Below are 15,053 nucleotides of genomic sequence, written 5' to 3' on the forward strand. Positions count from 1 at the left end.
AAAAGCCATTTTATTATAATCTGGGAGAAAAGTACAATGATGTGGAAATGGTGCACCTGAGCTTGCCTCAATGGCAAGCGTGATCAAACCCAGGTGGTAATATGTCAAGCCCAGATGGCACAATAACTACTGAAATGATGCCCTGTGTTGCCCCTGTGAAGTTGTGTTGTCTATTGCAAGGATGTTGCTGGAAACCCCACCTCCGGTGCTCAGAAAATTACGGAAAATTAACCTCGGCCTCTCCACCAAATACCTAGAATAACCCACGAAGGAATTGGCCAAATGTTGACCTCAAAATTTTGGCCCAAATTCCCCTTAACTCCTCTAGCTACTGGTTGTGTTGGGACCCCTGTTTGACCCCTTAGACCTACCCAGAAAATTCTATAAAATTAGGAATGTGATCCTTACCCAAAACCCAGAAAAACCTAGAAAGGGTTTCCCTTGGTTCCAACCTTCAAAAATTGACCCTTCACAGCTTGGCCCTCCTCCAATTTCGAATTTTGTTGCTGTGACTAATCCTATCAATCTCTGCTCTCCCAACTCCAGCAATCCTCCTCAAATGGCCCTCCAAGTGATCTCCTACTTCTCCCGGCCAGCTCCAGCTCTACAATTCCTTCCTCTGACTCCCACGTGAGCCCAGTGATGGCTCTCTGCACAAGCCCAGGTGACTGTAAATCGAACTTCTCCAATGCAGCAACCTCCTGCTCCAAAACTCTCCCGGAAGGTTGATCCTCCACTGTAGCTTCAATGCCCAAACTCCCCTGACAGTTGCTACTCGGATGAACCCACAAGCAACACCTGCATTTTCCCCTTCTACGTCCTCCAGAAACACGCACTGGCTGAGACAAATGCTGAATGAGATGACTGTGAAACTCCACCGACTCTCCTACAAGGTAGTACGGATTGCCTTCTTAGGGTGGCACTCGAAGTCCACCGAAGCAAAGGTTGAGATATCCGCTCGGAGACACTCGTGTGCTAAACAACACAGTAACCCGGCTAAGCAACTCGAGCAACTAAGGTTGAGTTCAATATGTCAAAAGATCAGATGTTGAATTGAGGAGAGTTGCCTTCCTTATATAAATTTCGTGGAGCAATATTCCCTCCATCGTGGGTCCCTCACTTAACCATCGATTTCCCCTCCATGCAAATCGAACTAGGGAATGTGTATTCTCCTAGTGTAGGTGGCCCCCATGTACAAATTAACCACATCGAAATAACTTCTACTAAGTCTTGCCTTCTAATAAAATCAAATGGGCCCCATCATCCCCCAAAATCGGTCCCAAAATGTAGAAATTAATCTTGTTCCAAAATAATTTAGGAAGGGACATTACACTCACGTGCTAGGATAATGGATCAACTAAGAAAATACATGTACACAATTGGATCTAATCTAGTTGATCTAGATCTCCTTGTTTCCCCCTTCCTAGAACCCAACACACTTAGAGTATCACACTCTTCACTGAGATGTCTCTCTCAATCTTGTGGTGTTGTTGAGAAATCAATGTGCTTATGAGTTAGGGTTGATTTCTCTTTGAAAGGTAATTATTTGTGAATTTGTTGGCTTATTAATTTCGTTAATACGTTCTTTTCATCAAACAATTACCAAAAACATAAACACAAAGATCACAAAAAGACAATGAACACAAGATATAGGCTCCAAGTCAGGGCAAAACTCCTCCCAGGGGAAAACCTAGAAAATGTCTTCTTATTATAGAATCAGAGCAAAGTGAGAAACCCAAGACCCAAATCCAACCTCCAAGAAGTTAAGTCAAACCCTCCAAATCACAGAAATATCATCAATCTCAATCAAGCATCAATTTCAACTCTTATGCCACAAGAAGCTCAGGTATTCTACCATCAAGAAATTTGCACATCTAGCCCAGGAAGCTCAGACTATTCTTTTTACAGAATGTTTGCATCATCAACCACCATTTGTCATAGGAAGGCTCACATTATCTATCATAGGGAAACTCGCAACATTTCAGATCATCCTTCATAGAAAATCCACACTTCATTTCAGATGTATAACCTCAAGACCTTGCACTCCTTCACAAAGCTATCACCTCTAAAATTCACATCCCTTTCTATCTTAGAACTTTTCACAGAAGCACCCAATTGTTGGCCGAATTGGAGGATGTATGCCAATATATAGTTGTTCCAACATGCAAAAAGACACATCCTTTCAATGAGTCGACTTGTCATCCAGGAGGGCCGACTTGGCTTCTTGAGGTGATTTTACCCAAATTACATTTTCAAAAATTATTTTTCCTTTTTCTTTACACTAGGTCCAAATAGGACTTTGACTCTTTGACTCAACAAATCCTAGAAGCATCAAGAACATACTTAACTAATTAAATAATAATTTATTTCTCTTTTTCTTCTTTTTGCTTTTTACATAATGATACACGTACAATGAAAAATTATGAAGACCGAATCCACAACCAACACAAGGATACTCTCAAATTGAAATATTCTCATAAGAAGAGTCGGATTGATAAGCCATCTTTAAGCATCAACATCATAACACCATTGTCAAACTGCAATATAGCAAGGCCTTGACTAACAAGCTCTAACTCTCCACAACATTAGAGCAAAATGTTGGGAGGCATACATATGGACACCACCATAGCCTCTCAAGGCACATACCCCATCCAGATGTTCACTGGGTATGTCCTTCCAGGACTATTCTTATCTTCGATTCCTAATCCTCAAAGAATATCGGTCCTCCTCGACCACTCTTGTCTTGGATACCCTGTCCAATCCTCAAAGAGTGTCGGTCCACAAGACTACTTTCTATCTTGGATTCAAAATCCTAGAGGAGTACTAGTCCCAAATGCTTATCTAATCCTCCATTCTCGCTCCCAGTGCCTTCACTAGACGTACAGTTGTTAGTCCTGGCCTAGTGCATGACACATGGAGAATACAGTGTCCATCATCACTCCCTCTCAACCAGGGAGGAGATCCTTACTCCTCAAGCATGGAGGAGATTTCTTACTCCCTCTCAATCAGGGAGACATCATCACAATCCTTAGTTGGTCCCATACTTCATCAATACAACAACCACTAGTTCTTCCGTGGAGATCTTAGCGGTAGCTACAAGGGCTCCTATCTCACAATACATCATACCTGAGCTTCGACCTTCTTTGATGTCAAACGTTTTATGGAGCCAAAGTCTTTCACACTTTATCATTATGATAGGGTTTCTTAGCTCCTAGCAACATCATGCCATATCAAACTTTGAGCTTCCCAGATCATCAAACAATATTGTCATCAAAGGGTTTATCTGTCATCTTCAAGGAGCCAAAATTCCTCACAGCTGCTAGCACAAGCCTTCTATTCTTCATAACAAAGTTTGGCCTCATAAGTCACATCAACTTTCCAAATATCAATTCTGCCCTTATGCTCTTCCAGGCCATCAATAGTGTTATCCACACAATCCATGTGTTCCATGATCAAACCATGCAACTTTAGGTACATCAATACCTTCCAACAATTTGTCTTAATTGTTGTCTTTCTAGCCTCTGCATATACTTCTACAATATGTCTTCCTAGGGAGCCAAATCATATCTCAAACAAATCATCAATATCAGAGTTTACCAAATCACAATGGCCTCAAGTCAAATTCTGCTACTTGCTCCCTCTGAAGTCAACACTCCTTTGCGTGGTCTATCTCATATTGCAACAGAGTTTTGCTTCATGCCTTTCAATCAACAATTTGAACCAATCAACAAGATTCAATATCATAATCATCAGGGTCTTTACAGCTCTCTCTTTCCATCTGAGGTTGCTCCTTTCTTCATGGTCTTCATGGTCTTCATGCTATTCTACGTTCCTTCAAGTCTTTCATCTGCTTCGTCGAGCTTTAGATAGAACTTCCCTTGACCTGTAACCTTGATTAGAAGACTTATAAAAGAACAAGGAGACAAAATATAAAGACAGTGGCATTAGTAATAATCAAGAGATGTTAAATACTTATATATGGATGAAGGTTGACTCTCTCTTAATCTTGGGCCCTTGTCTTCACACCATCATGATATAATACCTGTCATTCTTAAGAGCTAGGTTCCTTTTCCTTTCACAGCGGAAACAATCAAATAGGGTTTCTATTGCTAGGGTTTTCTTCTTTTATTTCATACTTTGCTAGGGTTTACAAACACTAGATGCCAAGACTTGTCACTTACAAACTTGTAGAGTTCTATAACCACACAAAATTTTTAAGGTCTTTAAGATCTGTTACAACAAGAATTGCAAATTCTATGCAAACACTAGAAACTTCATAGCCATCAAGACTTGTCATCCATGCATTGTAAAATGCTGCAAAACCCTAATGAAACTGTTTGACATAACTTTTTATCCATTTCATTATATTACAAAACCTAACCTTTATATGCAACATAACACCAAACTCACTGTCTCTAATTTATATTCATGCAGACCCCTTTCATGATCATCACCATCACCTAAAGGACTTAACATCATTGACATAGGTCATGGAATGCACAGAAATTATAAGTGCCTTTTGAAATTTTACCTGTCCTTCTTTGTAGAGATCTGGTCTTGACATTTATTAAATTCAAAGGAGACAGCATCATTTCTTCCAAACTCAGGCAGAGATAAGCTAATCCATTCATAGTGCTTCAATGTTTTAGTCTTCAAGCTAGGATATGAACTAGGCCATAATCCTTCTTTTATTTAGATTTTTCATCCATTTAGAGATGATTCACTCTTCTTTTCATTGACCATTGTTGTTAGATGTTGTCAAGCTATCCATCACTGTTGCAACACTGCCTCACTGAGGTTATTTGCTGTCCCACTGCCCAAAAGGGTATATATATCTGTCACGTCTGCCAAATTTTACTGTCATTTAAGATCACTGCCTTGAATTAGGATCTTGTCACGTATCTTGTTTACTCAGAATGAGGATGGTTGCCATAACTCAGATTACTTTGCATCATATGGGTGGATAGTAGAACTTAGATCTTGTGGAGACATCTGTCATTTGGATCACTGTTATACTTCCAAATGTATCACTATCGTATGGCCTAATTGTTGTTATGTACCAGAGTGTCAAGGGTTCATGTTTAAGTCATTATTGTAGGGACAAGTCATACATTGTTGTTATACTGCCTAAATATATCGTTGTCAATACATCGTTGTGCCCATGCAAGGTGACTTCCATATACCAAGGTGACTGCAGCAAATAAGGTCTCATTCAAGTTTGGGTAACTGCCATAAAGAGTATTGCCTTATCGTCGAGGTCACATCCATCTCAACAAGGTTACTGTCATATCAATCTCAAGGTCACTGTTATGTAATAAGGTGACTGCATATATAGCAAGAGTGACTGCCCTATAACAAGGTCGTTGCCATGTAGTCAAGGTTACATTTATATATCATCAAGATCAAGATCATTGTTATACACCAAGCTTACTGCCATATACATATCACTTGTCATGTCATCAAGGTCACTATTATTTCTACCATAGATTAAGGTGACATCCAGTCATACCTCAGGAAGAACGTTGTCATACCTCAAAAGATAACACGAACTACCTCATATTACTGTCAAACCTTGGCATCACCTCACATTACTGATTTGCATTTCTGTCATCACAGTTGGAATAACTTGTATCTCAGTGATGTAACTCGCATCTCCAAAATGTAACTCAAGATCATAGAAAGACAATGAACACAAGATATAGGCTCCAGGCCAGGGTAAAGCCCCTCCAAGGGGAAAACCCAGAAAATCTCTTTTTCTTATAGAATCAGATCAAAGTGAGAAATCCAAGACCCAAATCCAACCTCCAAGAAGCCAAGTCAGACCCTCCAAATCACAGAAATATCATCAATCTCAATCAAGCATCAACTCCAGCTCTTATGCCATAGGAAGCTCAGGTATTCTACCATTAAGAAACTCGCACATCTAGCCCAGGAAGCTCAGACAATTTTTTTACAAAACATTTGCATCATCTACCACCACCTGTCACAGGCTATGTCACAGGGTTCGCCGAATTTGAACCTTGAGGTTTGAAATTCGGCGAACCCAAAAAAAAAAAAATTAATTCGTTTAGGTTCGGCGAACCTGATAATCGAACCTCAACAAATTCGAACCTGATAGTCGAACCTCAAATTCGAACCTCAATGAATTCGAACCTGAAGGCGAACCTAAAGACGAACCTAAAGCCCAATTTTATAATTTATAATTTATTTTTTGGGTTTGAGGTTAGATTTCGAGCTGTTTTTGTCAGTGGTTTTAAGGTTTATGAGAAAAACCATGGGCAACACTGGTTTGGCTTTATTTAATATTTACCATGGTTGTCGATAGATTTTCACAAGCCAATTTCAGTTTGAGTATACTCGCTCTATTGTGCTCGGTGTTGTCGCTGCGTGTTGAATTCTCTGCAATTTCCTAAATTAAATTTTTAGATGCTGCTTGTCCCCGCTGCCCGGAGTGTGAAGTTAATAGTGGTCGTGATTTGTGGCTCGTGGGTGCTCACTGCTACTCATATAGTTTTATTGATTGATTTTTTATTATTTTATGGCATATATATATAGTCGAACTTAATGTCGAACCTCATACGAGCCTCATTGGAAAATTCGAATTCGAATCGAACTTAATGTTTCCGAACTCGAATTCGAACCTGAACCATGTGACATAGGTCATAGGAAGGCTCACAGTATCTATCACAGGGAAACTCACAACATGTCAGATCATTCTTCACAGAAAATTCACACTTCATTCTAGATGCATAACCTTAGGAACTTGCACTCTTTCACAAAGATATCACCTCTGAAAATCGCATCCCTTTCTGTCTCAGAACTTGTCACAGAAGCACCGAATTGTTTGCTGAATTGGAGGATGTATGCCAACATGTCAGATCATTCTTCATAGAAAATTCGCACTTCATTCCAGATGCATAACCTCAGGAACTTGCACTCTTTCACAAAGATATCACCTCTGAAAATCGCATCCCTTTCTGTCTCAAAACTTGTCACAGAAGCACCAAATTGTTTGTTGAATTGGAGGATGTATGCCAATATATAATTGTTCCAACATGCAAAAAGACACATCCTTTCAATGAGCCGACTTGGCTTCTTGAGGTGATTTTACCCAAATTACATTTTCAAAAAGTCTTTTTCCTTTTTTTTACAATAGGTCCAAATAGGACTTTGACTTTTTGACTCAACAAATCCTAGAAGCATGAAGAACTTGCTTAACTAATAAAATAATAATTTCTTTTTATTTTTCTTCTTTCTACTTTTTACATAAATACATAATGATACAAGTACAATGGAAAATTATGAACACCAAACCTAGTTACAATTTCCAACAGTTGTATGGTGTGTCTTCTCCCTCTCCTTAGCCTTGCTTTTATAACTTTTTGTTGAGCTAAATCCCTACCCATAATCTCCAAAGTGATTTACGCCCAAGATTAGATCTCACCTCACTCGAGATCAAGGGCTGAGATTAAAACATAATGACTGAAGTAAATACTTTACTTTTTCTCCTGCTTCTTTAGCTCAATAAGCCAGCATAACAATTACGTGTTTTTCCTAAGTTAAAAACTTAATACAATTGCAACTTGCTCACACTAGAGAAAGTGTCTAAAGAAACTGTGGGTGACTATTGCACACCTAGACACTTAGGCATGTGCAGAAGCACCTACCTGAACTACAAACATCAACATATTTATATAACATTCTTTAAGTGAATTAACATACATTGATACAAGTTCTTAAGTAGTCCATCCCTGTTCCTCGCCCACCACACATGATGCTAAAGCAAGCCAAAAATAAAATGCATATAAAAAAGATATCACTATAACTTCCATTGCCACTAATACCCACAGATTATAAAACAAATCGATCATTTCTAGCCATGATATTCAAAGCCTCCACTATACAAATCATTGGAATCTCATATAATTTGCATTAGAAATTGTAGTGTATTTGGATGCCATGAAGATCGATAAAGAGACAAGTTCTATATTGCTTTTCAAAGCATACCCTCCATGAGAAAAGCTCGATAATAAAATAAGGATATAGAAAGGGTCTCACTGAACTATAATCCAATTATGAAGCACATTGGCATGGACTTGATGCAAACTAAACCAAAATAATTTAATACAAATATAAGCCAACAAAGAGAAACATCATAGAAAAATAAATAATCTCACAAAATAGAACATTTCCATCACATTCAAGTAGTATGCTGTTGGAATTGACTACCACATAGCATGAGAGATAATTCATAAACATTAAATAAGTTGAAGACAATGTTTTATAACCCAAAAAAATAAACTAAGGAAATAGCTCATGTTTTTAGTCCTCTTGCCAATATGAGTCCATGCACTTCAATCATAATGAACTCACCTGTTGTGCTCGACTTTACCACACTTTGAATGCCTTGCAGTATAGAATTAACAGTCTTCCGTAAACAAGTGGCCTGCGTAACAATATACAATAAATATTGAAAATTAAAAGCCAAAGCAAATGATTGAAAGAACATAAATCAAAAAGAAAATAACACCGTATCATAGAAAACTAGTAGTACTATCCCCACTCATATGTGGTTCAACGAAAAATTTCACCAACTAGTAAGAATAATTATAAACAAAGTAATAAAAAACATTACTGGCTTCTTTCTAGGCTGCAGTCTCCGTTTCAATCTATTATCTGACACTCTTATAGTTGCAGCAAAACATTTGAGCAAAGGAGTTGCAAAAAACGAAAAGAGAAAACAACAACAGGACAAGCTGGAACATTAACTTAAATTAAAGGTATCTTGCAAAGACAAAAGAAGAATTGATACGTAACTGTGCCACCTATTTGTACTAGGTAGGGAGACATGCTGGTATACTCCTTGCTAAAAATTAATTTATTCACGATCAACCCATGGAATATAAATTAGTACTACACCCTAGTAAACTAATATGCAAAGGCAAAAATTTGTCGAGATCCAATCTTTGTGCTCATAATTTGGAAACTCATTTTCTACTTCAAAGCTAAGGTAGAACGTCCATTCCAATATTTATAATCCAAGGTTGTCCAGGTTGGAAGCTAACCTACAACCTCAAATGCAAGATATTTAATTCAACACTGCATGACTTTGCAATGGGAAAAATTCAATGGATTAGATATTACTAACTAATGATTACCAATCTCTTAGAACTTAGATTTTTCAAAGGAATAATTTTTTTTAAAATGTTTGTAAATGTAATGAACCATAGTTCATATACACAAAAAAATCAAACATAGGAATGAAACATAGTTAAAAACCATACAAGGCAAATAAATAATTGATAAATTGAAAGAATGAAATGATGATACAATGAGCCTAATGATGGTATACTCATATCAATTAACTAGTCGCGAAGGTGAACAGTTGCATGCTGTAGTTAACTTATGTCCTAAGTTTCTTATTGTTGTTGTTGTTGTTGTTGTTGTTATATGCACTTTATGCTTATTATATTGCCTCCCCCTTCAAGGATGTTTTGTCTATTCAATCACACAAATTTGCACCGGCAGACCTGCCTAATATTATAAGTGATCTAGCACTATCACTGCTAGATGCCTATCCATTCAGACAGGTGCTTTTCCATAAACAAACACGAGGAAGAACAAAATTAAAATGAAATTGAGACTGGTCGAGATCAGATACTTAAGACAATTGTAACAAGAAATTCATGGAAATGAGTGAAGTGAATGTGTTCCTTAGATGAAGAAAATTAAAAATAAGTGTATCAAAAACTACAATAACACTGCAAAACAATCTAACCAATGACAATGAATAGATACAAGGAGCTAGAGCCTAGAACAAAACATAATTGGACCAAACCAAATGTAACCCAAGAGATTGATTGCATCATAGTGAATTGGTGAAAGGTTGTCATCAACCTCCATGCCTGCAATGGAAGTAGTATGATTCTCTAACCTCCAGGACTAAAACTGTCCAACCTGTCCACATCCCCTCAATACCGCTTATATAGAATATCAATGAATGAAGTATGATTTGTCTTTTCTTGCTTGTGGAGGAAAACGAGAAAAGATGCTAATTTCCATCCTCTTCTGCATGGTGGCCAACTCAGTTTCGCAACAGCAAGGAAGGTTGCTTTCCAACTGCCATTTCTGTCATTGTATTCTTTATTCACTGGTTGGTATCTGTGCTATAAAAACATACTAAAACTATTGTATTGTACACTTTTCCAATCCTTTATTTCTTATCCTTTTGCTGTTGTTTTATTATTTAGTTTGTTGGCTACTTTCAAGGTGGTGTTTCGTGTTTAACATCTCATTTAAAGCATCAATTAAGCACTAGATGACGTCAACTTAATCCCTTGTTGATTTGGGGTAGCATTGGATGTGCTCTAGCCATGAAATTTGGTGGAGAGGTTGGGGCACATGAGATCTCCAATACCGAGAAAGGGTTTGGGCAGATTCTAAACAGTTCAAGAGATATTAAAATAATTAATATTTTTAATGGAGTCCCTAAGTCTAAGCTTAGGGAAAATAAAATATTAATGTGTATTAATGTGAATATGTGTTAGAATGGTCCAAAAGACATGGATCAAGCCAGATCTAATCTTAGCAGTTGATTAGGGACTTAATCTTGACCATTGAGATGTCAACAGAAAAAATATAAGAGGAGGCTTGAGGGTCACTTGGAGAATACACCAGAGTGATCAGTCATTCTATTCTCTAGAGGGGGGTTTGCGAAGAAAGATAGAATAAGTGATCGGAGAGCAGCTAATGGGCATTGAGTACAGAGAGGTAGAGAGGCAGAGATAGTGCCAGGAGAGCAACAGAACAACTAGAGAGAGAGAGATGCGGGAGCAGCCAGTGCTCACGCAGGGTCACGCAGAGGCAACTAAGTGTTGCGCAGAGCACCACAGAGGCCAGCATAGCTGATGCAGAGGCTCAGAGAGCTGACGCAGGGCCTCCTGGGGCTGATGCAGGGCCAGCGCTAGGCTAGGAGAGGTTGATGCAGTCCAGATTGGGCAGAGGTTGGGGTTTCTAGGGCAGATTGGTGCTTAGCAGCTGCCGGAAGGATTATCTGGGGTTTCAGCCAGTAGTTTTGTCAAAAACTGAGAGGTAATACTGCCAAGGAAATTCTCTGTTGGGTAGGCCAATTTCAGCACCTAGATTGTACTCTGATATTGCTTAACAAGAAAACCTTTAGATAGCTACACCGGTTTCCCACATTGGGTTTTTCCGGGGACATTAATCCAAAAATAATGGTGTCATATGGTGTGTTTGTTCTTGTTTCTTTTAGTTGCTGGTCTGTAATATGTTGAGCATGCACTAGTGTTTATTTTCAGTATTTACATTGTAAATAACTTGTTAAGGAAAATAACAAGTAGGTAGGAATAAATCAGATAAAGTGCATGGAGGGTTTTTAACTAAGTAAACTTAGAAACTTCAACATGGTATCAGAGTGTGATTGCAAATCACAGGAGGACTAAAAGACATCAGCCAAGCGAAGCAATAACAGCAGAAAACAGTTGTCCCAAGGTGACAGAAGTTGTTTCTAGCAGCGCGAAAGCCAAGGAGTGTGACGCAGAGCCAGCCAGGGCCACGCAGAGGAAGTCAGGAGCTACGCAGAGCCTTAGAGAGGCCAGTATTGCTGACGCAGAGGGCCAGAGGGCTGACGTAAGGCATCCCAGGGCTGACGTAAACCCATCCGGGGTGACGCAGAGCCAGTGTGAGGCAAAGAGGGGCTTGTTGTCGCGCGGATTGACACGACAACACTCAGACCGGGGGCTGTCACTCTGATCCTCGGTCTCTCCGTTTAAGCCTGTCTCCCACGGCTAAGGGGGGTAGTCCCTGTGAGATGATGAGACCAACTGTTGACCAGTTGGTTGGGAGACACGAGACACGATATGAAAAGCACTCGATGGATTTGATTAACTTAGCAAGACCAGTGCCTTAAGAGATTGTTGTGAAAGCGATTACTTGTTAAATGATATAGAGACATGAACCATGAACAGCAATCATCTATCATCAGCTAAATCATAATGCTCAAAACGATATCTGGCAACTGAAAATTTCGAAGAGATAAATGCCTTAAAACACCACGAGAATCGTAAATCATTAACCAGATATCAAATTTCGTATCTCAAACTTGAAAATTTAGCATCTCAGCATAAAACATATAACGTGAAAGCTCCTGAGACTTGCAAAAGTAATTTCCCACAAAATTTTTATTTTTTATTTTTTAATTTTTAAATCTTTTTTCAATTTTTTTATTTTTCAATATTATGGAAATAAAAAATCTAAAAAAATTAAAATTTTAAAACTAAATTAATTTTAAAACTAGACTATATAAAAAATATAAAACAAAACCTAAACCTTTTTATTTTTATATTTTAAAAATCAAAAAACGAAAAAAAAAATCTAAAACTAAATTCTAACCATTAAAAATAAAACTAAAAAATATATTTTTTCATTTTTATTTTATTATAAGAGAAAATCTAAAAAAAATTACCAAATAAATCTAAAGAAAAATTGAATTAAAATTAATTTAAATTAAACTAAAATCTAACCTAAAGCATTAACGCTAACATATTAAAAAAACTTATTTAAAACAAAACTAAATAAAACGAAACGAAATCTAACTAAAAGCTATGACTGAAACGTAAACATTTCTTTTTTTTTGGTTTTATTGATTTAAATCTAACTAAATGAAACGCTAACCTAAACGTGAAGAAAATCTAAACGTCACCCTAAGTGAATACATACAAACCAAAGCGCATTAGGAAATCTCGGTTTACTTGTTCTGCGTAAGGGAAAAGGCCTGATGCCCACGCGAATGATAGAGGGTTACCCGACGGCGTGTGCATGGAAAGGGACGCAGAAGAAATTGAGACGCATATACAGGTGACGGCAGCAGGCAGAAAAGCTTGAATCTAAAACGATACAGAGATTACCTGTTCCGTCGAGCAGTCACGTTTGAAGGCTGATAACGATTTGTTTGCGCAGATGAATCAGAAATCATGAAACGTGAGTCTGGCATGTGATGTCTCTGATGCCCACGCGAATGCCCTGGCTAATCAAAACGCGAATTTCTGAAGATTCGAACATTAAAACACAGTCACGCTTGAAAGCTGAGAACGACTCTTCACGCGCAGATAGAGAGGATATCTCATGAGTATTTTTTTAGAGACTTTATCCTCTGCGTGTTTGTAATTGGAACGATAAACCTCAGCTGATGAAGCGATTTGCCCAGGAAAACCACAGCGTATGCTTTCGGTTTCAGAATGATGCATGCTACGGCTTCGATAGCTGAGGGCTTTCCACTGTTTTTGATTTCATGTAATGCAAGTAATATTGACGATCTGGTTCCAAGAATGTTCTTCGACAGCTGACTCAAAAATTGCACTTGATGAAAACCCTGTAGCTGAAAACACAAAAATACAAAACCCTAATGAAACCTGTAAAAATCAAAAATTAAAAATAAAACCCTAGACAGCTGATTAATGTACAAATTGTGGCCCCTGAAATGCCAGATTTAGCAATAACAGCAGTAATATTTTCGAAATATCAGAAATTTTGAACTTCACTGTGAACAGAAAGAAAATCTTTCAATGTAAAACAGAAAAGAAACTTTGAATGATTAACCCAGGGAACAATCAGCTGGGCTCTGCACAGAAAAGCCAGTGGGAGTCGGCTGGTTCAGCCTAGAACTTCCCCAAACGCCCACAATTTCCTTCAGAAAGGTTTTCCTGCACATCTCAAGCAACCATCAGCAAAGAGAGAGAGAATGCTGCTAGATCTCAGGAAATAATGGAGATACCTGCCATTATTTCAGAAACCCTAGCAGCCCTCAAACCCTAGCAGGTGAACAAGATACCTGTGCTCACACTACTCTAAAAACAAGCTATGATTAATGGCTGAGAACTGAAATATGCAGAAAATTACAGATCTCACAGCAATTCCAGAGAGTAACACCAACACGATTTGGACCCCAAAGTCTTCTTTTATTAACCAGAAATCAGATTACAAGAGAGCTTTTTCAGTACAGACTCACAGATCATATGCCTTGAAATGACCCCCTAAGACCCTATATAAAGGAAATGATCCCAACGGCTAGTTCGAATGATCCATGTAGAAATGATCTCGACCGTTGATGAGGATCAAGACATCTCTTGATCTCATCCGTCGATTTATTAACTTAAAATATTATTATTTTATTAGTTAGGGTTTTTGCTTCATTTTTTAATTTTTTATTATTTTTTATTATTTTATTATTTTTATTCATTTTTTAGTTTTTTAATTCATTTAAAATGGATCACTGAACTAAGCTTTCGGAAACATCACCTAGGACCTAGGACTTAGGACTCATGAGGGGATTTAAAACATTTCTCGACCCTCAGGACACATTACAACATGACTTTTACAAAATTACATCTTAAGGGACAAACCCATTTAATACAGACCCTCACAAAACACCCAGTTCTGCGACACAACTATAATCTAGCAGATTTAACACACTAGGATTTTCCTAAAGTCCTAATGACAAAATCCATCCCGGCTTTGGGGTCAGGTTTGAAGGAAAACTCTGCTGATCCATGGATCGGTGAGACGAAAAACCTTCCGGGACATAGATTATCATAGAAAGTTAGGTCCACCTAGGCAGTTTTACATACATGACTCTGATCTGCTTAGATTATTTACAATTCATACATGCAGACTGGGTTTACAACTGAAATGATCACGCTGCTGACGACTGCTGGATGGCACGGATACGCTGATCAGGTGCTGCCCCTTTCTTGCAAAAAAAAAAAAGGGGTGCACTGCATGGGTAGTTGACCAGTAGTGGTCAACATCTGGCTCTACTTGGGGACACGTTGCTGCTTGCAGGAATGTGAGAATCCAGAATCTGCATCCATACAACACAAAAATAAGTAGCGTCCATCCAAAAATCAGCATATACATTAAGCACCAGAAAAGAAAAAACTCTTCATTTATTAACTATCTAAAACAGCAATGAAAATGCGGAAAAACAAGGAGTAGGGTTAGAAATACGCTACAAAAGGATGCCCTACGGCATCAGA

General features: G+C 38.1%; 1 protein-coding gene across 2 annotated transcripts in view; it reads right to left on the reverse strand.

The window, feature by feature from the left end:
• Window positions 1-15,053, reverse strand: part of LOC149168690 (uncharacterized) — a 342,439-nt gene that overhangs the window by 64,308 nt on the left and 263,078 nt on the right. For both annotated transcript variants that reach the window (XM_089428378.1, XM_089428376.1), the window contains exon 7: window positions 8,374-8,446. In XM_089428378.1, coding sequence (XP_089284504.1) covers window positions 8,374-8,446 — 73 coding nt within the window. The remainder of the gene's footprint in view (window positions 1-8,373; window positions 8,447-15,053) is intronic.

This window comes from Pinus tabuliformis, chromosome 4_2, assembly GCF_031772625.1.
Source record: "Pinus tabuliformis cultivar Carrire ecotype Pingquan chromosome 4_2, CPIR1, whole genome shotgun sequence".
Taxonomy (NCBI): Eukaryota; Viridiplantae; Streptophyta; class Pinopsida; order Pinales; family Pinaceae; genus Pinus; species Pinus tabuliformis.